This window comes from Lissotriton vulgaris, chromosome 7 (assembly GCF_964263255.1).
Source record: "Lissotriton vulgaris chromosome 7, aLisVul1.2, whole genome shotgun sequence".
In the NCBI taxonomy this organism is placed as follows: domain Eukaryota; kingdom Metazoa; phylum Chordata; class Amphibia; order Caudata; family Salamandridae; genus Lissotriton; species Lissotriton vulgaris.
The window spans coordinates 39,208,127-39,236,087 of NC_141695.1; the positions used below are offsets into that span (position 1 = coordinate 39,208,127).

Consider the following 27,961-nt stretch of genomic DNA (forward strand, 5'->3'; position numbering starts at 1 on the left):
TTTTCTAAGACTAGCCATACGCGCACGCAAGACTATGGAAAGTCCCTGAAATCAGATTCAGTCAAAAAATACTACTGCTAAAACCTTATAAGTTAATGAAATTTATTGTCTAACCTCTGTATGAATTGCTTTGTCACTATGAAATGTAAATTATTTAACTGTTTTGTATTATGTGTATGTATATGTTCTTTGATGTGTTCGGTACTTTTATGGATTTTAACAAATTCGAATAAAGGTCTTTTGAAACTTGAAACTATAACAGAAATCCTAGTATGTTTTTCAAGACATCAGCAGGCATGTAAGATTACCCATAAGTAAAAACAAATTTGTGGTAATATTTAGAATTGTGTGTTGCAACCATGATGCAGAGGAACTGCATCATAGTTAATGTTCCAATGTTAACCAGTATTGACTTTACAGCTGAGGGTTGCTGCATGAAATCTGTACTCCATTAAAAACACTTGAAGAGCTTATATGAGGTTTTCTGTGTGGATTACTTCATATGTTGGCAACGAGGACCTGTGCAGAGGACAGGAAGGATCTAATTTGCTTGGATGGCAACATCAGAAAGATTTGAACATTATACTCAATCCAAATGCTGTAGAACCGGTTATGGTCATTGAACAAAATGTGGAAAAATGTGTCTTCAAAAGTGGAGATGAACAGTGAATGGGGAAAGATGTTAATGGAAAAGTATTCACATGTCTTTTCTGATAATTTGGGTATGTTGAAAGGGTTTGCTCATCGTATCATTTTGAAAAGAAATGCTAAACCTATTGTACATAAGGTTAGGACAATACCACATATGATGAGGGAACCTCTTAGTAAAGAATTAGATACATTGTTGAAGGCTAAGGTTATAGAACCAATAGAATCATCAGAATGATTATCTCTGATTGTCGTTGCACCAAAGGAAGGGAACAAAATGTGTTTATGTATTGATTTGAGAGATTTGAATCGAAATATTTGGGTGGATAGACAACCTTTACCGAATTGGAGAAGTGCTAAGCATGATGGGTGGGGGTTGTGTTTTCAGTGTTCTAGACATGTCCTCCGCCTACCATCAGGTGAACCTACATCCTGAGTCACGTCCTTTAACATCATTTATAACACCCTTGGGGGCATTTCGGTATTGTAGCATGCCGTTTGGATTGGCATCAGCTTCGACTGTGTTCCAACGTATTATGCAAAATATATTCAAGGGAATGGAAAGAGTATTAGGTTTTCAGAATGATATAATGATTGTGGGGAGATCTTTAGATGAACATGATAAATTGATGGAAGAAGTTTTGCGAAGAATTTCTAAATGTGGGCTCACAATCAAAAGGGAGAAGTGTCAAATAAGATTGGGTCAGGTCAACTATTTGAGTCATCACATTTCGGCAGAGAGTATAAGACCAAAGAGAAGTATTGTGAGAGCTGTGAAAGATGCTCCTTGTCCTACTAATAAGGAGCAATTGAAGTCCTTCTTAGGTCTTGCTGAATATTGTTTGAAATGTGTTCCGAAATTTGCTGATTTAGTGGGACCTATGAGACTTCTTTTGAAGAAAGGGGCTGTATTTGAGTGGAATTCTGAATGTGAGGATGCTTTTGGTAAGGTAAAAGTTGGTCTCTCCAATGCTCCATTATTGGGACATTTTGTTTCTAAGAAGAAATCCATATTGGTTACGGATGCTAGTAATGTCGGATTAGGAGCAGTTTTGTTGCAAGTGTCAGATAGTGATGAAACAATCATTGGATTTGCTTCACAAAGATTACAGGGGGCAGAGGAGTCATACTCAACTATAGAGAAAGAAGCCCAGGCATGTTGTTGGGGAATGGCGCATTTTAACTATTTGTGGGGCCTACCTTTTGTTGTAAAGACAGATCATAAACCTTTAGTCCAGATTTTTAAAGGTGGGTGAGGTTTAGATGGAAGTGTAACTCCCCATATATCGAGGTGGTTATTATCTGTTTTAGATTACAATTTTGTGGTTGAGTATGTGCGTGGGAATAGAAATGTTATTGCTGACTACCTTTCTAGGATGCCGGTGGAAGATGACTCTAGTGTGGACATTTTGGAAGATTTGGTTGTAAGTGTGGACTGTGAATTTGCTATTAGTCAAGATGAATGGAATGAAGCAATGAAAAAGGATGAGGAACATAAGAAGTCGAGAGAACTGATTATGAATTCGTGGAATTGATTTAGCGAAGCAGGTGTACATAAACAATACTTGTTGTTGAAGGATGAGTTTAGTTTGCAAGGAGATAACATTTTGAGAAGAAATAGGATAGTTCCTCCGGTTTTGTTGAGAACAAGGTTGTTGAGAATTGTACATGAAGGGCATGTAGGCAGGAGTTTGACTAAACGGAGATTAAGGGAATCTTTTTGGTGGCCTGAAATGGACAGGAATGTGGAAGATCGTGTGCGGGATTGTCATGCATGTAGCAATAGTGATAAGGTGAAAGATACGAGAGAACCTCCTTTGAGATGTGTGGAATTACCTATGAAACCTTGGGAGAAATTAGCTCTGGATGTGTTGGGTCCAATTGAGAAATTGGGAAGTTATAATCGTTTTTTGCTTGTATTGGTTGATTATCATAGCAAATGGTTTACTTGTAAATCTATGGGGCAAGTCACTACTGCAAATGTGATAGCATTTCAAAAGGAAGTCTTTTTGAAAGAAGGAGTACCGAAAACTCTTGTAACAGATAATGGAGTTCAATTGGTCTCTTCTGAAATGACTAGTTTTCTTTGTTTTCTTGGAATCAGTCATGATAGGGTAGCTTTGTTCCATCCACAAGCCAAAGGACTTGTGGAAAGGGTGAACCGGATTTTGATGGGTTGTATTCAACTTTCTCTGGCTAATGGATTGTCATGGAAAGATGAATTACGGAGAATGATGTGGGGTCCTAGATCAATCTGGCAGAACAGATCTTTCATACAAACTAAATACAGAAGAATTTTACAGGACATCATGAAAGGTTAGGCATTATAGATACTTGCAGCTACTGAAGCGAAGTGAGAGAGACTACACATTTCCATCCTGTGTATATGGGGCATGCATCAGTAGAGCCTTCTTTCTATTGTCTACCCCAATGACTAGGTAACTCTTGTCATCAGGTATTATAGCAGGTAGTGTTGCCGACCATTATATGTTACATATTCATTCCAATGTAGGTTTAATAACCCCACATTCAGGAATATGAATCATGAATATTGCCAATCATAAGTACCTAGGGGCAGATTTACATGGAAGTGGCGCATCTGCATAGATGCATCAGTTTCCGTGCACCAGCGCCACTGTGGATGCGCTGTATTTACAATACAGTGCTCCATGGCGCAAGGATTAACAGATGCGTCAGAAATACTGACGCATCTGTTGGGCCAAAAGTCATGCATTGCTGGAGTTGTGTCACAAGCACGGCGCAACTCCAGCAATGTATTTTGAGGCCTATACTTACTGTACTGCGCCACTCCTTACTCCTGCTTCAAGCAGGAGTAAAGCTTTGACGCAGTGACGCTCTAAAAGTGGCGCAGTGAAATCTTGTAGATTTTACTGTGTCACTTTTACAAGGCCTTCCTGCGTGTGAAAGCTCACCCAGCATACATTATACCTGACGAATCTATAATGTGATGCAGGGCTTTACAATGTGACGCATCTTCCTAGATGCGTCACGTTGTAAATAGGGCACATTGTTTGCGCCGCCGTTGCGTAAAAAAAAGTGACACAATGGCGGTGCAAGAAGGCATAAGGGGCTTGTAGATCTGCCCCCTGGAGGACAAGATGAGATTACCTTCCTTCTTGAAGACATACATTTATGTGAATGAGCGGGTCTATGAACTCAACCCTTGGTCTGCTGGCACATTCGGATGGAAATGATGAGAGATGCAGCACTCACAGAGAAAAAAATATAGCAGAAAGACAGCATGTGAAGAAAAACTGCAACACTTCATGTTCTTATTCAATATCAACACCGCATCTGAAATATGATAAGTGTCCCTTAGTCCAAATATGTCCTGAACAGTTTGTATACCAAACATTCAGAAACCATGAGATTCCTCCTCAACAATGTCATTATGATACTGGTGAAAAAGCTGGCCTGGCTTCTTGTAGCCCAATCAAGACAAAAGGAATAAAATCCTAACAATTACCAATGACCAAGGCAAGCTGTTTATGAACCGGCTTCATATAATGGCGGAATTTATAGAAGTTTATGAATTACTTCATAGATCCGATAAGAAACAATCAGTGACTGACAAATACAAATTCATACAAACCCTGCATTCACTTCAATTAATGATGAAGAAAGGCTATCGCTGAACAAAGACATTTCATAGGAAAGAATAAAAATGCCAATCAATGGCTTCTGGAGAGGATGGACTACTTCTAGATCTTTATGAAATTGATAAAGACTTGGTTGAACCAATATCATCTATCATTTACAAAGAAACTAGTGAAATGGGATATCGACTAGCTGAGTTTGCTAGGCCCAAGATATCCCCTACACCCAAATAAGGGCAGGATCCTCTTAAATGTACAAACTATAATCCAATATGTCTGATTATCATTGATATGAAAATACTTACAAAGGTTCTAGCCAATAGACGAAAAGCTTACATATCAATCTGTGTCCATTCCAAACAAGCCTCATCTATCACATTTTTTGCAAACACTTATGTATCTCTTATGGCAGACTAAAAATAATACAGTTTAACAACTAGTGATCATCCTATATACTGACTTAAAAAGCGTTTGACCAGGTAGAATGGCCGTAGATATTCCTTATTATTGATATGGTAGGACTGAGTGAAGAGTTTATCACCAAATTAAAGTGGATTCCTATCAGTCCAGTAGCAATGAAAAACTAAGGTAGATGCAGTTCATCTCGAATACAGACAGAATAAGGCACTAAACAAGATGTCCCTATCATTCTTATTATCTTTATTTGGAACTTGAACCAGTGGCATTAGCTGTACATAATGGGCAAAAGATTGTAGGGATGTTTACAACTGCAAGTGAGCCTATGACTATGTATTATGCCAATGACCTATTGCTCACTATTTTACATCTGAATAACTCCATTCTGCCACTCATATCCTTGATTATTTTTTCTCAGAATTATCGGACTATAAGGTGAGCAGGTCTACATGTGAAGCTCTACCAATGAATCCCCACATACCAACAAGGTACATATGCGATGTAGCTTTTCACCGAAAACAATCTACATAAAAATGCATTGGTATTTATAGAAACAGGATTAAAACACATGGTCAGTATGAATACGTTTTATTCATGCACAAAATGAGGATAGACTTTAAAAAGAGATCAAAATTTCAATTGCCCCTCTGGGGCCAAACAAAGACCATTAAAATGAATGTAGCCATGAGACCTAATTAGGTAGTTGAAATTGTGAAACAAAATGCTCCTACTAAATAAGGGGGTTATGGTTGCTGCAGGTGGAATCATAAAGACTTTGACACCAGTTACCATTGGCTTCATTCATGATTCTTACACACAAACACTTTTATGGATTGAGATGAAAAGCCAAAAACCAAAAAGGTCAAATGAATTAGATATTTGGTACACAGTGGGAGCCAGAAAACCCAGAAAGGGAACTACTGCAATCCTCTCAATTTATGTGGCACAGGGGACATGCAATGATCAGAATATCCAAAAAAATGATTTTAACTAAGGACCTTAACAATGTTATAAAGTAGGATTTCAAGAAATACACTGGACACAATGGACAGACCAGGGGGTAACATGCCTAGAAAACATAATTGAAGATGAATCTATCAACTCCTTTCAATCGATAAGGCAAGAATATGAACTACTACACTTTTTTAAGTCGGGGGATTTTGGAAATTCTCCCATTGTGTTCAGAGTATTATAAGACCCCTCAGATGCATCTCAGGAAAGCTGCAATCATACAAAAGGTTTACAAATGGTTTGATTGTAGAGGCAAAATTTCAGGACCATACACAAGTATGATTGAAGTATTTTCCAGAATCCCTTAGCGGCCTTAAAACACTAGTGGGAGATAGAAGAGATTCAATTTCAGTGGGGAGAGTGGAAAGAGTTAATGGAGAACCATGACAGGTACAAGTCAGACACAAGTGCAGTTATTTTAAAAGGTTGCCAAAGAGTACTTTCGCCTGTAAGAGCTGATGCGACTTGCTTGGGATATGGACACAAGGAATGTTACATGGTACATGTTCTGTGGGATTGCCTTTAACTGAGCACCTCCTGGGGCAAGATCTAGAAAGAAGTACTAAGAGAATCAAATGCACTCACTCCACTATTTGCATTAATTGTTGAATACTGATAAAGCAAATGTTCACTAGTAGATGGATGGCATTGTCTCTGGTGATTGCCAAAATAGGAATCCTATGTCCCTGGAAAACAGCCACATTTTAACATACTGCATTCAAGCTAAATGCCAGACCAACAAATTGTGAAGAGGTTGAGTACAACTCCTCATAGTTTACAGTGAGCTTGAGTTTGTGCCTGAATGATCATAATGTATTATGTAATTTATGCGGATGTAATATAATTGATGAATAAAATTAACAGTCCAAAAACAGGGATGATACAAACATCGGCGATACTGATAATGTAATTAGTGCATTTAAATTAATCCATCAGGAAAGACGTATTCAAGACAATTTTGATGAAATGTTTTTGTTATTGTTACTTTCACAGCTATTGTACACAGTTTTTAAAACCTAATATAGAATTAAGTCACCAGACTTTCAAGAAAGGAATGAGAGACATAGCCGCCTGGATGAAAAGCAGCTGCCTGAAGCTCAACTCTGAGAAGACCGAGGTTCTCATCCTTGGACCCTCCGCCTGGCACAATACATGGTGGCCTTCCACCTTCGGTAGTCCGCCCAACCCAACAGACTACGCACGGAGCCTCTGCATTATCCTCAACTCCTCCCTCACCATGACCCCCCATATAAACTCCGCCTCCACCAGCTTCAACTGCCTCCAGATACTCTGCAAGACCTTCAAATGGATACCCCAAGAATGCAGACAAACTGTCACCCACACACTCATAACCAGCCGCTTGGACTACGGCAACGCCCTCTACGCCAGAATCAACAGAAGTCTCCTACATATGCTACAGACCATCCACAACGCCGCAGCCAGACTTGTCCTCAGAACCCCCACGGCACAAGCATATGACCCAACACCTACGTAAACTCCACTGGCTCCCCGTCGAGAAGAGAGTGACCTTCAAACTGCTCACCCATGCCTACAAATACCTCCACAACATCGGACCACAATACCTCAACGAGAGAGCCTCTTTCCACGTACCGAAGAGGAACCTTCGCTCCGCAGACCTCACCCTCGCCGACACACCTCATATCTGCAGAACAAGAGCAAGCGGAAGAGCTTTCTCCTACGTCGCAGCCAAAGCCTGGAAAGAGCTCCCAGTGAACATCAGATGCTCCCCCACCCTCCACACCTTCAGGAGGAGCCTCAAGACCTGAACCTTTGACTGAACCGGAGCTGCACCACCCCCTCCCAGCGCATTGAGACCATCACGGGTGAGTAGCGCACTTTATAACCCCCTTGATTGATTGATTGATTGATTGATTGATTGATTGATTTTATTGATTGAATGAAACATTTTTTTGGGGGGAATTTTGAAGTATATTAGAATAGATAAAAAAGAGTTCAAATTTAAAAAAAAAGTTCAAGTATTTTGATAAAATGTTTTAGATATTAAAATTTAAAGGAAATATTTAAAGTGTGTCTTTAAGAAAAAATTAAAGGAATCTGTTGCAGCCATGCTCATTGGGACTTGTTTTTATCTAACTAGTTTAAATTACTAAAAAATCTTTACCAGAAGCAACACAATTTTATTTAAAACTCCTAAAGACACTTGGCCTGATTCACAGAGGTAAGTTAAACTTTTGAGTAAGTTACACTTTGTAGTAAGTTTTCAATTTTTGTTTTTCACAATCTCCGAATGTACACTTACTACAAAAAGTCTCAACTCACAGAGTAATGCAATTGGTTTAATCTTGTGTGGCTGTGTAATGTCCCTCCCTAAACTGCTCTCTGATTGCCCCCAAGCCCCTCTTACTCCTCCTTAATCCCATCTCCTTTTGTAGTAAGTCTACCCCATTCCCAACCACTTCCATGTGTCCCTCATACATTTACTGCTTAAATCTGTAGTTGCATGTGCGAATACTCCGCTGTCGGCGGGGATAACTCCACGCATCTAAGTACTAGCAAAAAAACACTTTGAAGTACGTTTTGTATTACTAACCACTGTCACCCTCCCATAAGCTTCAGTGGCTCCCCATACACAAACAATCACAATTCAAACTCCTCATCAACACTTTCAATGCTCTTACTTACACTGCAAAGCATACCTCAACAATTGCATCTCCTTGTGCAAACCTTCCAGACACCACTGCTCTTCCAAAACTCCTACTTGCCCACATCCCACACACATAGAATACTAGAACTGGAGGTCTAGCCTTCCCCTACATTACTCCTAAAGAGCCTATTTCTTACGTCTTTAGATCTGCAAGAAGATGCAGACCTGGCTTTTCTCACTAGACCCTAGATTTGGCTAGATTCACACCTGCCCAGCACCAGGATACCCTCCAGGGTAATACTGGGCTCTATAAATCTACATAAAATATCATAACAATGGCTTTAGTACATAAATTGAGCCGATGGCACTACTTTGCAATGAGGTGATATTTAGTACAGCATTAAACATTTTAAATATGCCGGTTAGCTAAATTTCTTTTGTAGTGATCGATGTACTTATCCTGACTAAGTGAAACTGAACAATAAGCAAGGATGATGCATGTTTATTTTACTCTGGTTACAACACCCAGGTCCAGATAGTCTCATTGGTAAAAATGCTTGAGTCTCGTAAACAGGTTAGGTAAAAAAAATCTGTTCTGAACAATTTTATGCTTGCAAGGAATCAGCCCAAACCTGAAGACTAAGGCCACATTTACTAAGGCTTTTTACAGTTGCAAGATTGTACTGTTTGCAATGGCAAAATGGCCTTTTAGTATGTCTTAAGTACAAATTGCGATTGTATACCATGTTACCAAATAACAATTTGGGTTGTGACTGCATAGCAGATAAGTATTTAGAGGAAACCTGTCTTGTGAGTCCCCTTGAAATGGCAAATTAGAAAGGGCTGTGTTCGGAGTGAATGCAGTCACAAAATATTAACATTTTGGCTTAAAAATTGTTTGGAAAACTTTTCATGTTTTCCCAAAACGTATCACGTTTTCCTTCAAGGAAAATGGTCTGCATTTAAAAAACACATTGCTTTATTTAAAAACAGACTGACACAGGGTCTGCTGACATCAGCTGGCCACCACCCCTTTGACTGTAGTCAATCATATTCATATTATATTCATGAAGTAGGTCAAACTGCAACCCACTACGATTCTGTATTTTCCAAATCCTCCTATTGGTGCATAGTACAGTTCACAAAATACCAGACTGGTTGCAAAATACTGGTCACAAATTGCGGACAGTGTTTTGTGACCACTGTTAAGAACATCTGGATGTTTACACTTAAGTGAAAGAAAATAGCCTCACAGAAACAACTCTCTACCAAACCTAATTTAGTAGCATTTGTAGGTTTCAGGCCACTTCAGCATTCTCTCTGTTGAAGATGTTCACATGGTTTCACACATGGACTCTACTGCTATATCATTTATTTATTTATTTATTTATTGTGATTTATATAGCGCACTATAACCCAGAGGTCTCTCATTCCACCAAACATATTGTGTATTTACTCGATGGTTAGAGTCCTATTTTGACTTTGCAGAGGAAGACTGAAGCCTTCTGGCCTTGGGCCCCACTCAGGTTTTCATTGGTGTTGGAGGACAGGCTACTGCCTCCTTCACTGAAACTCTACCTACTAGATCTGAACTAAGCAGCAGATTCATGGAGATGTAGAGGGCCTCAGCGGCAGTCTAGGTGGCATTAAGAACTCCAAGGGCCCGATTCACAGAATGAAATTAAGACTCAATCCTAAACTTACTACTATTTTGGTATTCACAGAATGCACTTACTACTTTTGGCATTCACAGAATGAACTTACTACTTTTGGTATTCACAGAAGTTAGGATTTTGTCTTAAGTCTGTCGTAAGTCTGTCCTAAGTCTGTCTTAAGACAAACTTAAGACAAAATCCTAACTTCTGTGAATACCAAAAGTAGTAAGTGCATTCTGTGAATACCAAAATAGTAGTCAGTTTAGGATTGAGTCTTAATTTCATTCTGTGAATCGGGCCCTATCCTCCCAACCCCCCGCCACTACAAAACGCTTGAAGTGGCCTTTGCGATGCCAATGGAAGCACACACTTTGGGCAGCATGCCAGTCTGTACATGCTAATATGTTCAGTATTTGTAGGAATGCCTTTCCTAACCATGAATGATCCACCGGGGCTGTCATTTGACTGGCACAATGGTCATGTACTATGACCCCTCTCCCTTTGTAAACGTTGATCAGCGTATAATGCTTTGACCTAGGTTAGGCTTTCCTCTGCCATCTGTGAGACATAAATACCCCCAATAAAACAACTTAAATAATGAAAACTAACCATAAACAAGTGATGTTTCGTATGAACCGCTGGCATCGGGACAAACGTGCAGGCATAGGTTGTGTCTTCTTCAGGGACGGGAAACTGAAACAACACATTGCAAAATGATTACACAAAGAATTGGCAATCTGACAATAAGTTAAGTGAGCACACATTTTCATACTTCAGCCAACTTCTCCAAAGCTCATTCCAACCTACATGTCCAGTTATGTAGGTTGTATGCCTCGTACCGCCGTCCTTTTGATCCTGGTATTGTACTCCGCTGTCCCTGTGATTTTTGATACTGTTCTCTTGTGAATTTCCGCCGTCCTTGTGCTGTGTAATATTGTACCCTCTGTGAATTCCCCTTGGATTGTACTATTGTGTGTCACTTTGTGCCCCGTGTCTCGGCCTGTACCCGGCTCCGCCGCACCCCCACCCACGCTCCTTCCAGCAGTACCGCACCGCTGCCCCCCTCTCCCGCCACCCCACTCCCGCCTCCCAGCTGCTCCTCCCTCCCACTAGAGTAGATAAGGCACGGCTCACAGGCGAGGAGCTGTGACCTGATCTAACCTGGTCAGACTCGGTCGCTCCCTCCTCCCGCCGCGTGGCCTGCCCCGAGTGTGCCCGGCCTCCTCCTGCTGCCTCGGAGCTCTGCCCCTGACTGTGGAACCTGCCCTCTGACCCTGCCCTCTGTACCTGTACCGTCGCGCTTGTGTGCCTTGTACCGCCGTCCTTGTGATCATGGTAATGTACTCTGCTGTCCCTGTGATTTGTGATACTGTTCTCTTGTGAATTTCCGCCGTCCTTGTGCTGTGTAATATTGTACCCTCTGTGAATTCCCCTTGGATTGTACTATTGTGTGGCGCTTTGTGCCCCGTGTCTTCGCCTGTACCCGGCTCCCCCGCGCCCCCACCCATGCTCCCTCCAGCAGCACCGCACCAAGCGAGAAATGAGCATGCGCGGGCGCCCGCGCTTGCGCATTAGTATCTGAATCGGTGGCGGCGCGAATTGCGGGACGGCGAGAGGGAGCCCTGGGGACGCGGCGGACAAGGTAAGTGTTTTTAAAAGCTTTCTATCCTTTTATTTAAGTATTTAGGGAGGCCGGGAGGGAGGCGGGCGGCGCGTAGTGGGGCTACGCGGAGTGCGCGGGTGGGCGTAGTTTTGTGCCCACTTCGCGTAGCTCCACGTAGCTCCGCGTAGCTCCGCGTAGCCCCACTCCGCACACTACGCCCAGGGTTAGTATTGTACTCCGCTGTCCCTGTGATTTGTGATACTGTTCTCTTGTGAATTTTCGTCGTCCTTGTGCTGTGTAATATTGTACCCTCTGTGAATTCCCCTTGGATTGTACTATTGTGTGTCGCTTTGTATCCCGTGTCTCCGCCTGGGCCCGGCTACCCCGCGCCCCCACCCACGATCCCTCCAGCAGCACCGCACTGCTGCCCCCCCGCCACCCCGCTACCGCCTCCCAGCTGCTCCTCCCTCGCCCCGCCCCTCGCCACTCTCCATTTATGGCAGAGTGCACGCGTAGGCGCAGTGTCGACGCGCCAAAGGTAAGCCCATCTGCGCCCATCCGTGCCTGGACTGCGCCCAGTGCCAGGACCCCTGGCTCCCACCGATGCAAGACGACCCGACAGACCTACGACGCCGCTGCCCTCAACGCACTCAATGCTGGCCGGAACCCCACCTGCTGCCGGGCCGCCCCGAAACACATTCACTGACCCTTCATCTGCAGAACCTGCAAGTTCACCGGCCTCCGAACCGGCACCGCGCCCGCCAAGCCGAGCACCAGCAGCAACCTCAAGTGCATCCTGCTCAACACCCGCTCGGTCCACAGACACGCCGTGGAACTCTGGAACCTCCTCGACACAACATCACCAGACATCGCCTTCCTCACGGAAGCCTGGATGCACATCTCCTCAGCACCCAAAATCGCCATCGCCATCCCGGAAGGGTACAAGATAATCAGGAGGGACCGCGTCAACCAGACCGGAGGAGGCATCACCATCGTCCACAAGAACACCATCCGCATCACGACCGACTCCAACGACACCTTCGCCGCCGCCGAACACCTCCACTTCCAGATTCACACCAACCCAAAGATGACCCTCAGAGGCACCCTCATCTACAGACCCCGGGGCCGCGCACACAATTCAGCGAAGACATCACGGACTTCATCAGCCCACACGCCCTCCCCTCCGCCGACTACATCCTCCTAGGGGACCTCAACTTCCACCTGGAGAACAACAAGGACCGCAACACCACCGCCCTGCTGGACAACCTCGCCAACCTCGGGCTCAAGGAACTGGTCAACACCCCCACCCACTACGCCGGCCACACGCTTGATCCCGTCTTCTCATCCAGCAAGCACATCACCTTCAGCCACTACACCGGACTCCACTGGACCAACCACAGCTAAGTCCACTTCAGCTTCAGAAAAACCACAACCCACCACCACCCGCAACAGGTTCCTCACAGGAGCTGGAGCAAGATCACCGCCGACCAGCTCACCACCTACCTCAGCCAGAACCCACCTGCCAGCACAACGGACCCCAACGAAGCAGCCCACAACTTCACGCAGTGGCTGACCGCCTGCGCCGACGACCTTGCACCACTGAAGAACTCTCCCAGCAGACCCAGAAGCAAGAAGGCCCCCATGTTCACTGACAAACTCAAGGACTCCAAGAAGACCTGCCGCACCCTCTAGAAAACCTGGCTCCTCGACCAGACCACCGACAACATGACCGCCCTCAAACACGCCACCCGCAAGCACCACTGGCTCATCCGCACCACCAAGAAGAAATCACTGAAGGAGCGACTGGACAACAACGCCCACGACAGCAAGGAATTCTTCAGCATCGTCAAGGAGTTCTCCAACCCCAGCACCGGCAACAAAGACATCACTCCTTCACAAGATATCTGCGACTCTCTCGCCACGTTCTTCTACCGCAAGATTGCCAACATCCACAACAGTTTCGCGCTCCATACACGCACCCAACCGTCGAACCAACGCACCCCACCGCCACCCTCCGCACCTGGACCACGGTGACCACCAAAGACACAGCCCGCACAATGAACACCATCCACTCCGGATCTCCAACCGACCCCTGCCCCCACAACGTCTTCAACAAGGCTGACTCCACCATCGCACCCCAACTCCGGGACATCATCAACACCCCCTTCAACACCGCCACCTTCCCAGAGAGCTGGAAGCATGCTGAGCTCAGCACCCTACTGAAGAAACCAACAGCGGACCCCACAGAACTCAAAAACTTCCGCCCCATCTCGCTCCTCCCTTTTCCTGCCAAAGTCATCGAGAAGATTGTCAACAGACAGCTTGCCGCCTTCCTCGAGACGAACGGATCCCTCGACCACTCGCAGTCCGGTTTCAGAGCCAACCACAGCACCGAGACTGCCCTCATCGCAGCCACCGACGACATCCGAGCCCTGCTCGACAATGGGGAAACAGCGACACTCATCCTCCTGGACCTCTGCAGCGTTCGACACTGTCTGCCACCGCACCCTAGTCCAACACCTCAGCAACATCGGCATCCAAGAGAAGGCACTGGAGTGGATCATCTCGTTCCTCGCCGGAAGAACACAGAGAGTCCGCCTCCCCCGTTTCGATCCAACACGGTTTTTAGCTCACTGCACCATCCCAGCTCAGAACCTGGCTATATGCAAATTAGTCTGTCCCTGGCCCCGGTGTTGGATCAAGCCCTGATCTCTTGACTGGGTGAGAGTATTGTTATGTTATGTTATGTTATGTTATGTTATGTTATGTTATTTATTCTTTTGTATAGCGCAACGGTTACTCAAAAAGAGTGTCCCGGCGCTTTAGGTAAGGAGAACAGATTTCAGAATAACACAACACAGCTAAAAGAGGTTAAAAAAAAAAAAAAAGCGGAACTACAGGCAGACCTATTGGGAAAACAGCCAGGTTTTGAGACCTCTTCTAAAATCAAGGAGAGTAGACGCCCCCCGCAAAGGGAGCGGTAATGAATTCCACATCTGTGGGGCCAACAGACTGAAAGAGCGGCCCCGAGGCGAGCCCTCTTCACACGCGGAACAGCCGCCAAAAGTAGAGATTCTGACCTTAACGAGCGAGTCGGATGGTAAAAGGTCAGTCTCTTTTGGAGATGTTTAGCTCCCACAGCATGGAGCGCTTTGTAGGCCAAGGTCAGAGCCTTAAAGGCGATCCGTTTGCGGATGGGTAGCCAGTGTAACGTCACCAACAACCCAGAGGCGCTGGTGCGTCTACTTAGGCCAAAGATGGCCCTGGCCGCCGCGTTCTGTGCAACTTGAAGCCTTTGCAGCAGATACTCTGGCAGGCCCAGGTAGAGAATGTTGGCATAATCAAACCTGGAGCCTATCAGAGCCTGCACCGTCAGCCTCCTGTGCTCCTCTGACAAGAGAGGCAGAAACCTACGCAGCATTTTTAACAGGCCGAAGCAGGTGCCGGTTACCCCCAAGATCTGGGCTTTCATCGTCAGCCCCTTGTCCATCTTAACCCCCAAGTTTTTAGCCATGGGAGAGGAGCCGGACGGAGGGAACATGTCGATGGGCCACCAGGCCTGCCAGCTAGGCTCCGTATCGCACCCGAAGAAGAGTACCTCCGATTTGTCAGAATTGCACTTGAGGCTGTTCAGTTGGAACCATGCGAACACAGCCCCAAGGCAATTCTGGATACTCTCCCCGTCAAAGTCAGCCCCTCTCTCGCAAGAGAAGAGGAGCTGGGTGTCGTCGGCATACGACACGATCCGGGCACCAAATGACTCCGCCACCGCCGCCAAAGGGGTCATAAAGATGTTAAAAAGGGTCGGGCTCAATATAGAGCCCTGAGGGACCCCGACTCCCAAAGGCGGCATTACAGCGGTGTCAGATGATGTCCAGATCGTTTGCCGGCGGCCGGCCAAAAAGGAAGAAAACCATTTGAGCACCGTCCCCCGCAGACCAATCTCAAAGAGTCTTGCGAGCAGGCCCTCATGGGGGACGGTGTCAAAAGCCGCCGACAAGTCCAACAACACCAGCATGACCTTGCCCCCGGTATCCAACACCCCTTTAATGGTTTCAGAAACCTCAAGGAGCGCGGTCTCGGTGCTGCGATTTGAACGGAAGCCCGACTGGGAGTCATGTAAGATCTCATGAGACTCCAGAAAATTGGAGAGCACCGACTGAACGTGCTTCTCCAGAATTTTTACAAGAGCCGGCAGCAACGAAATTGGCCTGTAGTTGGCTGGGGCTTTCGGGTCAAGTCCCGGCTTTTTAAGCAACGGGATGACCATTGCCTGCTTCCACACTGGCGGCACCTCTCCCAGACTCAACGAGAGGTTGAGAAGAGGGTGCGCCAGTGGATTAACCACCTCCGCCAATTTACCCAGGAGCTTAGCAGGGCAGGGGTCAAGCGGAGACCCAGATTTTAAGTTGCCCATAAGCGCTAGGGAAGCGGAGGCTGGCAGAGATGGAAACTCAGCCAATATGGCGCCCTGCATAACTGGGGGAGGCGTGCCCGCCTCAGGCATCGGCAATGTAACCGGTCCACTCGATAGAAAGGAGTCCTGGATGAGTTTGATCTTGCCTGTAAAAAAACACGCCAGATCCGCCGCCCAAGATTCTACGGGCCCCTCTTCCGAAGCGGTAGTCCGAGGTGAGATGAATTCTCGAACAATGGTAAAGATCTCCTTACTGGAGTTCGAAGCTGCTTCGATTCTCCCCGCAAGATAGGCTTTCTTTTCGAGGCGGATGTCTCGGTGGTAAGCTTTAACCACAGCCTTGTAGGCAGACCTGTCCTTGCTGTCATAATGAGCCCGCCAGGCCCTTTCGGCTACCTTGCACTGCTGCCGCGTAGCCCACAGAGCAGGGGTAAACCAAGGGGCCGAGACCCGCTTAGATGTCGGGCGGGGGGGCAGGGCTGGGGCCAGGTCTGTGGAAATTGAAGAACTTGATGTACATAAACAGCATTCATTTCCCTTTTCCCACTCCTCTCCCTGCGCGTACCATGAATACCGTAAAGCATTAACTACATCCCACTGCCAGCAAAGGCCTGTACTCCTGTGTACATGACAGCCATTTTAGGCACCCGGGCCTTTTGCCCGCCTAAGATTAGAATCACCGGCTTCCCTTCTGCGTGTATTCGAAATCTCTCTCGTGCATAAACCATGAAACCCTCTCCCTTTGCGCGACCCTGCCCCGAAAGGCAGCCCTTCTGCTTGACCCACGCAAACCCCCCCCCATTTTCCTCTTGAAGAAGCATCCTTCGCCTCAGCTGACATAACCCCCCAGCTGTATCTGACTGCCCCCGTTCTCTCATGTACGGGTCATAAGATCTCTCTCTCTCTCTCTCTGTGCGACTCTGTCCCTGCGCGCACCCTGACCCCCCTCCTTCTCCCTCACATGGACAAGTCATAAACCTTCCTCCTCTGCAAGACCCTGTCCTTGGGAGTCACGGCCGCGCCTGACCAACATCTCCTTTCCTTTCATGAATAACCCCTCTGTTAGTAAACCCTCCCTCCGCGATGGACTGTCCGCACATGTCCGAGGCCATCGCCTAAGCCGGGAGATACTGTTTACTGCCCTTTTTTTTGTATGAAGTCATTCCTCTTCAAAGGACCCACTATTGATCCTGGCCTCCCCACCCCCTGGGCTACGATCAGGCGCACACGTCCTAATAATCAGCGGAACATTCAGCTGCGTCATTGCCCCCTCTCTTATCAGCAGGTCAAGGGTCCCTATTGTGAACACATGTGGGGTAGGATTGACACGAGGATTATGGGGTTATCTTTTCTTTGTTTCACAATGCTGTGACTGTAATGCCAAGTGTTTTGTAAGGTATAAAAGACTGAGTCTCAGCTCACTTGTTAGAGCACCTCCCGATGGCACCTTGTTTCGTGTCTGACATGACAGGCTCACCTCATGAGAATTAAACTCTGTTCTTGATTCCTGCTTCCAGCACCCGTCTCTTTATTTTGGTAACTATTCAGAATGGGAACTAAGAGGCGGTTTGCGCCAGCGGCCTGGGCATCGGTAGTAATCTGGGCTCGTGTTCCACAATTGGCGTCCCAACGCGGGGTCCATCAGTGACATAAGGTCCAATGAGAGAGATCCAGACGATGAGGTGAACATCTAAATGATCGGAGTATACCTGCCTTGAGAGGGCCCTCGTCCGGCTGCCGATTGAATGAACTTCACCAATTCCGAACGGACCTCTCTCAAGTGACCTACTGTCCTGACTGGAATCCCACAGGACTGCTGCGGTAAAATCATGGAGTAAGAGAACGATCGGGCGCTGGAAGGAGGAAGGCGAAGAACTGCCCACACGGTCCGGTCCGGGTAAGGTCGCGTAAATGCGACAAATTGTGAAATGATTGTTTTGGATAATACTAGTATTACGTTTTGTTGAAACCTCTGGAGATTCACTGTCTGCAAACGGAGAAAACAACAGGCTCTCTCTTTGCAAGCAGTGAAGGATAGGTAACGCAGACTTTTGTCCCCATTGTAATCCGTCGTGCCTATCTTCCTCCCCCACTGTTTCCCGAACTGCCGTTCGTGGATTATTGTCTGGAGATTCTTTGTCTGCAAACAGGGAGGAACAAGGTCTCTCTTTGCAGGTAGAGAAAGAGTGGGTAACGCAAACTTTTCGGGCCCACTTATTCTCCCCACTGATTGTTTTGATTGACCGTACATTAAGTGTTCGGTATTGGTTCGTTTGAGGTATTCACGGCCTCCAAACAACGTAGAATAGAAATATTCTGTCTAGTCTTTGTCCGCCGTGATAAGATAGGTAGTGCAGACTTTTGTCCCCGTTGTAATCCGTCATGCCTATCTTCTCCCCACTGGTTGGTAGCCTGTTTAGCCCGGACCACTTATTAGAGTTGAACCATCCAGCTCCACTGGAGGGCACACCTAATAAGGACCTGTTCATTAAGTGTGGACTAGTCGCTATAGCTTATAATAGGTTATGGCGTAAAAATAAAAGAAAAGGAGTTGAGCGAAATCAGTTGGCCACTGAGGAGTTATCAACTTCGCTAAAAATAAAATAAAAAACGTTAGAAATAACCCGTAATAAGAAACATAAAAATGGCAAGGGAAGACAAGCTTGACACCAAGGCAAGCCACGAGGTAGCTAGGTTCCGTTGCCTATTCCTGCCCTAAACATGTCTGCCTCATTGCCCACCACGCCCAAATAACGGTCACATGAAATAGATACAAAACAATAGGTACCTACCCCCATTCCGGAAACTCCCGAAGTGCCACAGGTCCGCGGATACGCCCATCCGGTAGGCGAGGCCTCGAGGCATGCGGGGCTCGCCTTGACGCAGTCGGAAGGGGAGGCTGTGGGGCGGACGGCCCAGAAAACGGTGATGGCCTCTCCTTCTCTCCTCTTCTGCTGCCCTGCAGGCCACGGGGGGGGCTGTCTTGCCTCAGCCACCGACCACCCCCCCCCTCTGTCTCTCGCCTGGACCGGCCCGCGAAGAAGGCCGAAGCCACAAACAAGAACGGCGGCGCTTACATGTAGTCCCGCCACATGTCAACGCCTGGACAAGTGCAAGTAGTCCCGCCACATGCCGACGCCTGGATAGTTACAGGTAGTCCCGCCACATGTCAAATTCCTGGAGAGTTGAAGGTAGTCCCGCCACATGGCAAGAAGGGGGGGGGCTGTCTTGCCTCAGCCACCGACCCCCCCCCCATCTTCAATGGCCGGCACGGCCAATATCGAAACGGCGGAGCCGAGGATCGGCGAGGGGTTGCTGGAAGGGGGAGGTGGCGCGAACGAGCCTCCCCCACCTCCCTCCAGGTGGAGGCTTCCAGCGACACCCCAACGCTCTTACTTAAAGAGGGTCCACATCGAAAAGCGGTCTTTTGCCCGGGGCGGGCACATGCCCCATGCTGTCTCTCCTCAACCTTGAAGATTCTATAAGAGCCGGGGGCCCCCGACCCCTCTGCATGGGTGCCCCCGTCCCCCCTCATTGGGACCCGCGACATCGACACACTCCTGCCGGCACCAGCCTCAGTTTGGAAATGGCTAAAACACAGCCAAAGTACAGACTTGTTCAGTTCCGGTGGAACACCAGAATGACCCGGTAGGAAACTTGTTGTTGCCCTCCCCACTCTTTGACTGATGGTCCATTTGTTAGACTGTTACCACATTGCGAAAAACATTTTGAACTGCCAACGGAAGGTTCTGGTCCAACCATGAGTCATTGGAGACATTCTGACTATACCGGAACCTGCCTGACCTCGCCCAAAATGGCGCTGATACACGAAACGAAAACTTTCGAACTCCCTGTTCACCCGGATTGCTCGAATATTGATGCTCTGAGATATGTATGCATTTTTGGACAATGAAAAGTCGATAAGATAGATAGTGATTATGTGCTAATAGAAGAAAAACAATACCGATGTTGATCATGTGTTTGGACAATGAACTGATTTAGGGTGGGTACTAATTATGAATGGGAACAATGAATTGGTGTAATTAGACAGTGAACGAGCATCTGGATAATGAATTAATGAATTAATTGAAAAACTGAATTCTTGATATGCATCATGCCTGCTCTGTAGTAAAGTTCGATACGATTTTATTGCACTGCCGCACTTTATGCAATGAACTGCCACCAACTTCGTTCTTCTTATATACATTTCCAATCTGCTCCGTGGCCAGTCCACTGGGTTGTAGGCCTGTATTTATACACCAGCACTTTTTATTAAAGGTATTTTTGAAAACGAAAGCATAGTTGTAGCGGTTGCATTAATGAGTTTTGAATGTATTACTACTGTGAGCAACGAGAAAGTATGATGAAGGCTGAAGGTTAAAAAGGACCCGATATTTAGCAGCCACATCATGTGTCACAGGCAGCCGGAAAAGTGTTTTAGAAGCCTTAAAGCGACACCACAGAAATGCCACCTGACCGCCACCCTTGCACCCGACCAAAAGGGGTTACGACCAAGTAACTCATGTAGATACGCAGATCGTCAATGATTATCTATCTGACATTTCTGGTCCCTCTAGGCTTAAACGCTGAGATGGCAAAGAAATGCACTACGTGGAGATAGGTCGAGTATGTGGTAGGTAAAAACATTTCCGGATTACTGCATGCTGATGTGGTTTGAATGCTGCCCCCCACCCCCCTCTTTTTCCTCCCTTCTGCAGGTCACGTCGGAACCTTGGCTGAAGTATGGGAGGACGATGACCGAACCACCGACGAGAAAGGGAAGAAGGGAATATGAGCATGGTCCTTATGACAATAAGTTTTTAGAAGACGTAGACTTGACATGACTGTACCTCCTTAGAACATAGCGACTGGGAGGATGGACTGACATAGAGACTTGACGGGTACTGTATGACGAAAAATTGGCTCGAAATAACACGTTAGAGAATGTAACTAGACATTTGACTAGGTAGGAAAAGGACGAAAGAGAAGTGCACGGGTAAGGGTTACCAAGACTGCACCAATCTGGGGAATTAGAAATGTTGCTGATGTTCAAAATGTACTGCTCCCCCCTTCTCACACTCTTATAGATCTAGCCAAGCTGTCCGACTGTTCTCCCGATCAATACTTGCCGTTGCCTCAGCCTGGAGTACTTCCCACCAAAGGAAGGAACTGAAAAATGGTTTAAGATCCAACCATGGGTAAATAGCGCAACCAGGTTAATTTCTGATCGACTGATCGAGGTGTAAGTATCGGCAAATGAGGACGCTCGAAGAGATAACAAACGAAAGGGCAAAGGAGGTAAAAGGGAGGGAAAGGTAGACAGAGCTAAGCACGTAGGTAAATAGGATAGTAAAAGATAAGTAGGATATAAAAATATATAGATCTCGTTGGCCAACTATTGTTTTATGTTTTTGTTGTGAATGTCTTATGTATGTAATACATGTACTGTCTTCCTTCGTCTGAGTGTGTGTGTGTGTGTACTGTAGGGGTTTGTTTTCTTTCGTTGTTTACGTCTCTCCGTTACCTGACCCCCTACTGTTCTGTGTTGTGAACGCACCAAATGACCTATTTTTGTACACGTCTCTCCCTTTCTCTATCCCTCTCCCTCACTCTCTCCCCCTTTCTCTCTCTCTCTCTCCTTCTCTCTCTCTCTCTCTCTCTCTCTCTCTCTCTCTCTCTCTCACTACATGTCATGCGTGTACCAAATGGCTCGTTTAGATTGCGGACAACTCTCACTCTATGAGAGTCTCCTTATTTCATCTTCCTTCTTATGGTAAAATCGTGCCTCACAGGCACCAGTCTGATTGGGTAAATATTGAACACGAAGGTGTTCAGCGAAATTGACCAAAACTAAAATGATTGTACCTCGCCATATTACTACCTCTCCTTTCTGCAAAATGAATGAACTCGAATTGGCTGAGAAAGAAAGGACAGGTAAGACGACTAAGGTCCCCCAATCCGGCATTTATAGGGGAACTGTATGTCAGTGGCACCTTATTTCTGTTCATTAGAGACAAACGCCAATGTCTAGATTGACCCCCAATGCCCAGATTGCCCCACCCCCCCCCTTTTTTGCACCCAAGCGCGAGCGCCCGAAGCATCCCCGCCCCATATTGATAGACCCTAGCTGCTGTCCCGGATATAAAACATGATGACCATGAGTAACTGTCGTCCCTCGAGGAAAAACTGTTTTGCCTGACTCTTGATGATAGCGCCCCCGCCCTGTTTGAAAAGGTTAGCCAGCCTTGAAGGGAAATGTTCCGAAATGTTGAATATGGTTATGAAATGCACGGTTGATGGGAATCTTATGTATCACCATCTGAGTTATAAATGAGACGATGAATAAACTTGACATAAACTCAATAAGAATGCCGACATATGCACTGCCTGGTAATAGACCTCTGACTGTGACCGATGAGCGTATCTCCCAAACACGTAGAATTAAGGGAGGAATTCACATGCATAAATGTCTTCTTCTGTCAGTTCCCTAAAAGCTTGTTTTGTACCTATTCAAAGATTCACGATCACCGGAGGAGAAGGGTCGGATGTGACGTACAGCCTGGCTACAGATCTTGGGACACGTGTGACCTCGACCTAAGGTGGAGCTGCAGAGCAACAAGACACGGGACGAGACAGCAATTTCTCCGTGGAAAATGAGAAATGACGGGCAGCCCTGAAGCCCTCCGTCTGCTAACCCACGTGTGCCTGGCGTCTCCGTCCCTCTTCTTTGAGCCCGATTGATGGGCCTGCCTGCTTGTTATCCTTTGCTCCCTTGGTCCCTTTTGTGTGTCCCAGGAACTCTGACCCAACTCCGCTCTCTCTCCTATCGACTATTTGAACCACACACCCACTCTTTTCCACGTGACTTATTGCCAAAAGTAAGAACTGCATTCAGATGGGAATAGGGTGTTGCCATGGAAACATAGGTGCCGAGCATAAGGCACCGCTAAACGGATTGTTTAGGGAACAGGACTGTGGTCTAACAGCAGAGGACTGACTGCACCCTGCAACGCGTAAGGATAAGACCCGAGCTGGACCTATAGCTCCACCGCCGGTGCTCAACAGCGCCAACGAAAGTACACGGACTAGAGCCTACCAGTGATGGCTCACTGCTAAAAGACACTGTGACGAAGAGATCTTGTATATTGAACTGAATTCCGCCCTCAACTGCTTGGTCGAAATGTTCATTGGTCACATTTTTAAGTCAGAAACATTTATGCTATGTAGTGCTTTGAAAATGATAGGAACTCGACGAAATGCAATCTCCTATGTGCCGCATTTTGACAAAGACCTCAACTATCCATGATTATTTGCCATATGCCAATATTGACAATGCTAATTCTATGACTGCGCCTGTTTATATGTACCATCATCGATTACGAAAATGAACGCTGTAATGTAAAAAGGGGCGACTGTGGAAATTGAAGAACTTGATGTACTTAAACAGCATTAATTTCCCTTTTCCCACTCCTCTCCCTGCGCGTACCATGAATACCGTAAAGCATTAACTACATCCCACTGCCAGCAAAGGCCTGTACTCCTGTGTACATGACAGCCATTTTAGGCACCCTGGCCTTTTGCCCGCCTAAGATTAGAATCACCGGCTTCCCTTCTGCGTGTATTCGAAATCTCTCTCGTGCATAAACCATGAAACCCTCTCCCTTTGCGCGACCCTGCCCCGAAAGGCAGCCCTTCTGCTTGACCCACGCAAACCCCCCCCCCATTTTCCTCTTGAAGAAGCATCCTTCGCCTCAGCTGACATAACCCCCCAGCTGTATCTGACTGCCCCCGTTCTCTCATGTACGGGTCATAAGATCTCTCTCTCTCTCTCTCTGTGCGACTCTGTCCCTGCGATCACCCTGACCCCCCTCCTTCTCCCTCACATGGACAAGTCATAAACCTTCCTCCTCTGCAAGACCCTGTCCTTGGGAGTCACGGCCGCGCCTGACCAACATCTCCTTTCCTTTCATGAATAACCCCTCTGTTAGTAAACCCTCCCTCCGCGATGGACTGTCCGCACATGTCCGAGGCCATCGCCTAAGCCGGGAGATACTGTTTACTGCCCTTTTTTTTGTATGAAGTCATTCCTCTTCAAAGGACCCACTATTGATCCTGGCCTCCCCACCCCCTGGGCTACGATCAGGCGCACACATCCTAATAATCAGCGGAACATTCAGCTGCGTCATTGTCCCCTCTCTTATCAGCAGGTCAAGGGTCCCTATTGTGAACACATGTGGGGTAGGATTGACACGAGGATTATGGGGTTATCTTTTCTTTGTTTCACAATGCTGTGACTGTAATGCCAAGTGTTTTGTAAGGTATAAAAGACTGAGTCTCAGCTCACTTGTTAGAGCACCTCCCGATGGCACCTTGTTTCGTGTCTGACATGACAGGCTCTCCTCATGAGAATTAAACTCTGTTCTTGATTCCTGCTTCCAGCGCCCGTCTCTTTATTTTGGTAACTATTCAGAATGGGAACTAAGAGGCGGTTTGCGCCAGCGGCCTGGGCATCGGTAGTAATCTGGGCTCGTGTTCCACAGGTCATTCAGCCTCTCCGTCAGCCATTCTTGCAGGGACTCCAAGTCTCTCTCTAGCTCGCCAGACAGAGGGCAAGGGTGAGTCGCAGCAGCCTGAGCCAGCATCTCAGGGGTCACCCTGCTAAATGCTCTAGAGGCTCGTCCCCGCTGCAGTGAGACAGGGTTAGGCGCCCTGACATTGCCGCTGATTACAAATTTGGCAAGCCAGTGGTCCGACCACAAGACCGGGAGAATCTCTTTCACCACTAGAGGAGAGGTCGAGAAGACCTGGTCTAGAGTATGCCCCTTGTCGTGGGTCGGGCCCTGCAAATGCGGGGTGAGACCCAGCGGAGTCATAGCCTCCAAAAGCTTAATAGCGGCGGGGTCCGACGGATCATCCATCAGGATGTTAAAGTCCCCCGCCACTAAGCAGTGTTCTGCTCTCAGGGCTAGACCCACCAGCACCGAATCAAGGTCAGCAAAAAACGTCCCAAGCGGACCAGAGGGGCGGTAGACTAACAGTCCCTTTACTGATTGATGCGGCGCTAGCACGATTGAAAAAGCCAGCGATTCCGAGCCGCGGATGTCCTCAGTAGGCAAGATGGTTGCCTATTTCAGAAACTCTGTCCATCACCACCCCCTGTTGTTTAATCACCACCCCCTGTTGTTTAATTATCATGCTCTATACCCAGTGGCGATAATTCAGCCCCAGCAACTACAAGGCCTGAAAGTGATATTCAGTCCTCCAGGCTGAAAGAGAGGGGGGAACTGTTGTAGGCCCTTGCTCTATTAATATAACCCCTCTCATAATGGGGGCTGGAGCTGCTTCTAATGATGCGCCCTCATTGTCTACGATCCTTCAGGTTCTCCGTGACCAGAGAGCAGAGACACAAGGGTATTTCTGTCAAGCTAGGGCAGATAGCAGTCAGATACAGCAAGTACTGTCTGAAGTCTCGGGAAAGGTAGCTGGCTCAACGCAGGAGATTATGGAGCTGCAACAGCGTGTGGCATAAACAGAGTACATATCAGCAGCCACATCTAAATCAGCCAAATTACATGCCAAACAGCTTCTGTTACCTCATTTGCTCTCATTAGTCTTTAACAACTAGTCAGCTTTGCCTTTGACTGACTTTAACATCACAGGGTCATATCAGACCAATGCCTCCCAGACACATTCTTTGAAGGTTTAGCCCATAAGACAATTTTGGGCAGATTTACCATTTATTCATGCAGCACAGAAGCTGCAAATGTTGTACTGTAAAGAGCAGGAGAATGCCAAAATACTAAAATATGGCATTCACCTCCCCACTCTGTAGCGCCGGCGCTGAAATTGACTGCCATGCTGCACTGAGACACTTTTGTTCTATAATGCTTGATACATAGGGGCCTATTTACAAGAATGTCACAAAGTGCAGTGCAGCAAGTCACCTTGCTGAGCTGCACTGCGTGATAGGAAAGTAGCAGGAATTCACAATATTTAAGGGAATACGGTGCATTTCTGTCTTTTCCCCTGCACTGACATGCTTTTGACAGTCTAAAATAGGTTTTGTACTAGAAGGTTGCCCTCCCTTCATGTACAAAATACTTTGCATAGACTAACATTAACCCTTTTCCCTCTTTGTATGTGTGCTGTAAAGTGCAGCACACGTACAAAGTTAAAAAAATGAAGGAGAAATGAAGCATTTCTTCTTCATTGTGCCTACTTCAAAAGGGCGCACTTTTCTGACGCTAAATACTGTCTACTTTATTTTGTTAATTGGGTATAGCGTCAGAAACCTTGGATAGTTGCATGGGAACTTCCTTGCTCCAACCATGGTACGCCCCCTTGGCACTAAGTAATGCAAAGAAGCGTAATGCTCTGCTTTGTATTACTTTCACGTTATTTCCAGCACTAAACAAGTTTAGCACTGCAAAGTAAATCAAAAAAATATTTGGGGCTGATTTGCATCACTTTTATGATGCAAACACGGTGTAAAATCTTTGTAAATCTCCCCCTTATTATTTATTAAGAGAGGGTTATAGTGAATGCAGACGTCTGCACAACAAATATACTTACATCATTTAATTTGATGTCATGAGTGTAATATATTTTGGGCATGACAACAGGATGAACAATTTCCACCAAACAAATCGACTTTACAAATCGACGTTCTTCATCGTATTGTAGGGTGTCATCCAATCCATATGCAGACGACACGCGCAACGTGTCATTCTGTAAAACAAAATGCAAAAGTTATTTGCTAAGTTTTTTGTAGAATAGTGAACTGAACTATCAATTGAAATAATTTAAGGTGCATATTACTACATTATGCTCCTTATAATTGTGCCCAAAAATATGCTCATATGTTCTCTTACATATTAAAGAGTGATGGCGGCACTAACAAACCTGGGTCTGCCCGCCACCTTTCGATCACAGTCACAAATGAATATCATATTCATATCTTTGAAACATGCATATTTGCAGGCACTAAGGGTGTGATGGGATGTTGTGTTCCTTTAACGTGACTTATGAACAGTACAGAAGCACTCTGCATTAAGCGTTATGCAGCAAGGCACACAGGTATGGGAAGTGGCGGCCGGCAACCTCTGAAAGTGGTGAGGCAAGCGAAGTGCCCTACAACTTCCCAAAAAAGCAAAGTAAAGTACCCCCTCCCTCCCAAAGCCTAAAATTAAACACCCCGTCTCAAAAGCCCAAAATAAAACTCTCCCTCCCTCCAAAAGACTATAATAAAACAACCCCTCACACCACCCAAAATAACAATAACATTTTAAGTAAATAAAGTCCTATAAACGGTAGTTACCAACTGCCACACGGCGTCCCGTCCACCGTTGATACTGTAGCATGCTGTGGAGCTCCCCTAACCAATCGTGGGACTGCTCTCATGCTGTTAAGAGAAGCACCAGGATTGGATGGAGTGGGTTGGTTGGATGCTCCTTCAGAGTATGGATGACTATACTTGCTCTCTACCTGTCTGTGACAGCTGAGTGAAGAGCTGCAAAGTGTGCATGTCAGGCGATCCGTCGCAAGGTGGCAATCCAAAGTGACATGCAGACTTTGGAGCATCCGGCCAGTGTTCCAATTCTCTATGCGGCCAATCATCAAGACATGCCCCTTTCTTGGCTTGGGAATTGCATGCAGCGCTAATATTGGAAAAATAATGACAATTAAATCATTTATTTCATTGCTATTTTATTTTTTCATGGGCGGCTCACAGTGGGAAAGGGGGATGATGCTCCCCCACCCTCCTGGTTCTAGGGCCAGAATTTTGCATGCCCGATGAGCGATTGCTATAACCATGTGTTTGATTCTTTTTTGCGGGAAATTCATGAAGGTTGATCATTGCCAGAGTGAACTACTTATGCACGTTAATGAAAAATATATGGGGAGCAGGGCCTGCTTCAGGGCGAGAATGTCTGCTTGCCAATGAGCTCTTATCTGGGACCCCAATCT

The 27,961-nt window shown here is 46.4% G+C and overlaps 1 protein-coding gene across 1 annotated transcript in view; it reads right to left on the reverse strand.

Moving 5' to 3' along the window:
- Window positions 1-27,961, reverse strand: part of LOC147700643 (putative DBH-like monooxygenase protein 2) — a 136,285-nt gene that overhangs the window by 76,142 nt on the left and 32,182 nt on the right. Inside the window, exons 2-3 of the mRNA XM_086929156.1 lie at window positions 26,567-26,722; window positions 10,584-10,667 (exon numbers count right to left, since the gene is read on the reverse strand). Coding sequence (XP_086785282.1) covers window positions 10,584-10,667; window positions 26,567-26,722 — 240 coding nt within the window. The remainder of the gene's footprint in view (window positions 1-10,583; window positions 10,668-26,566; window positions 26,723-27,961) is intronic.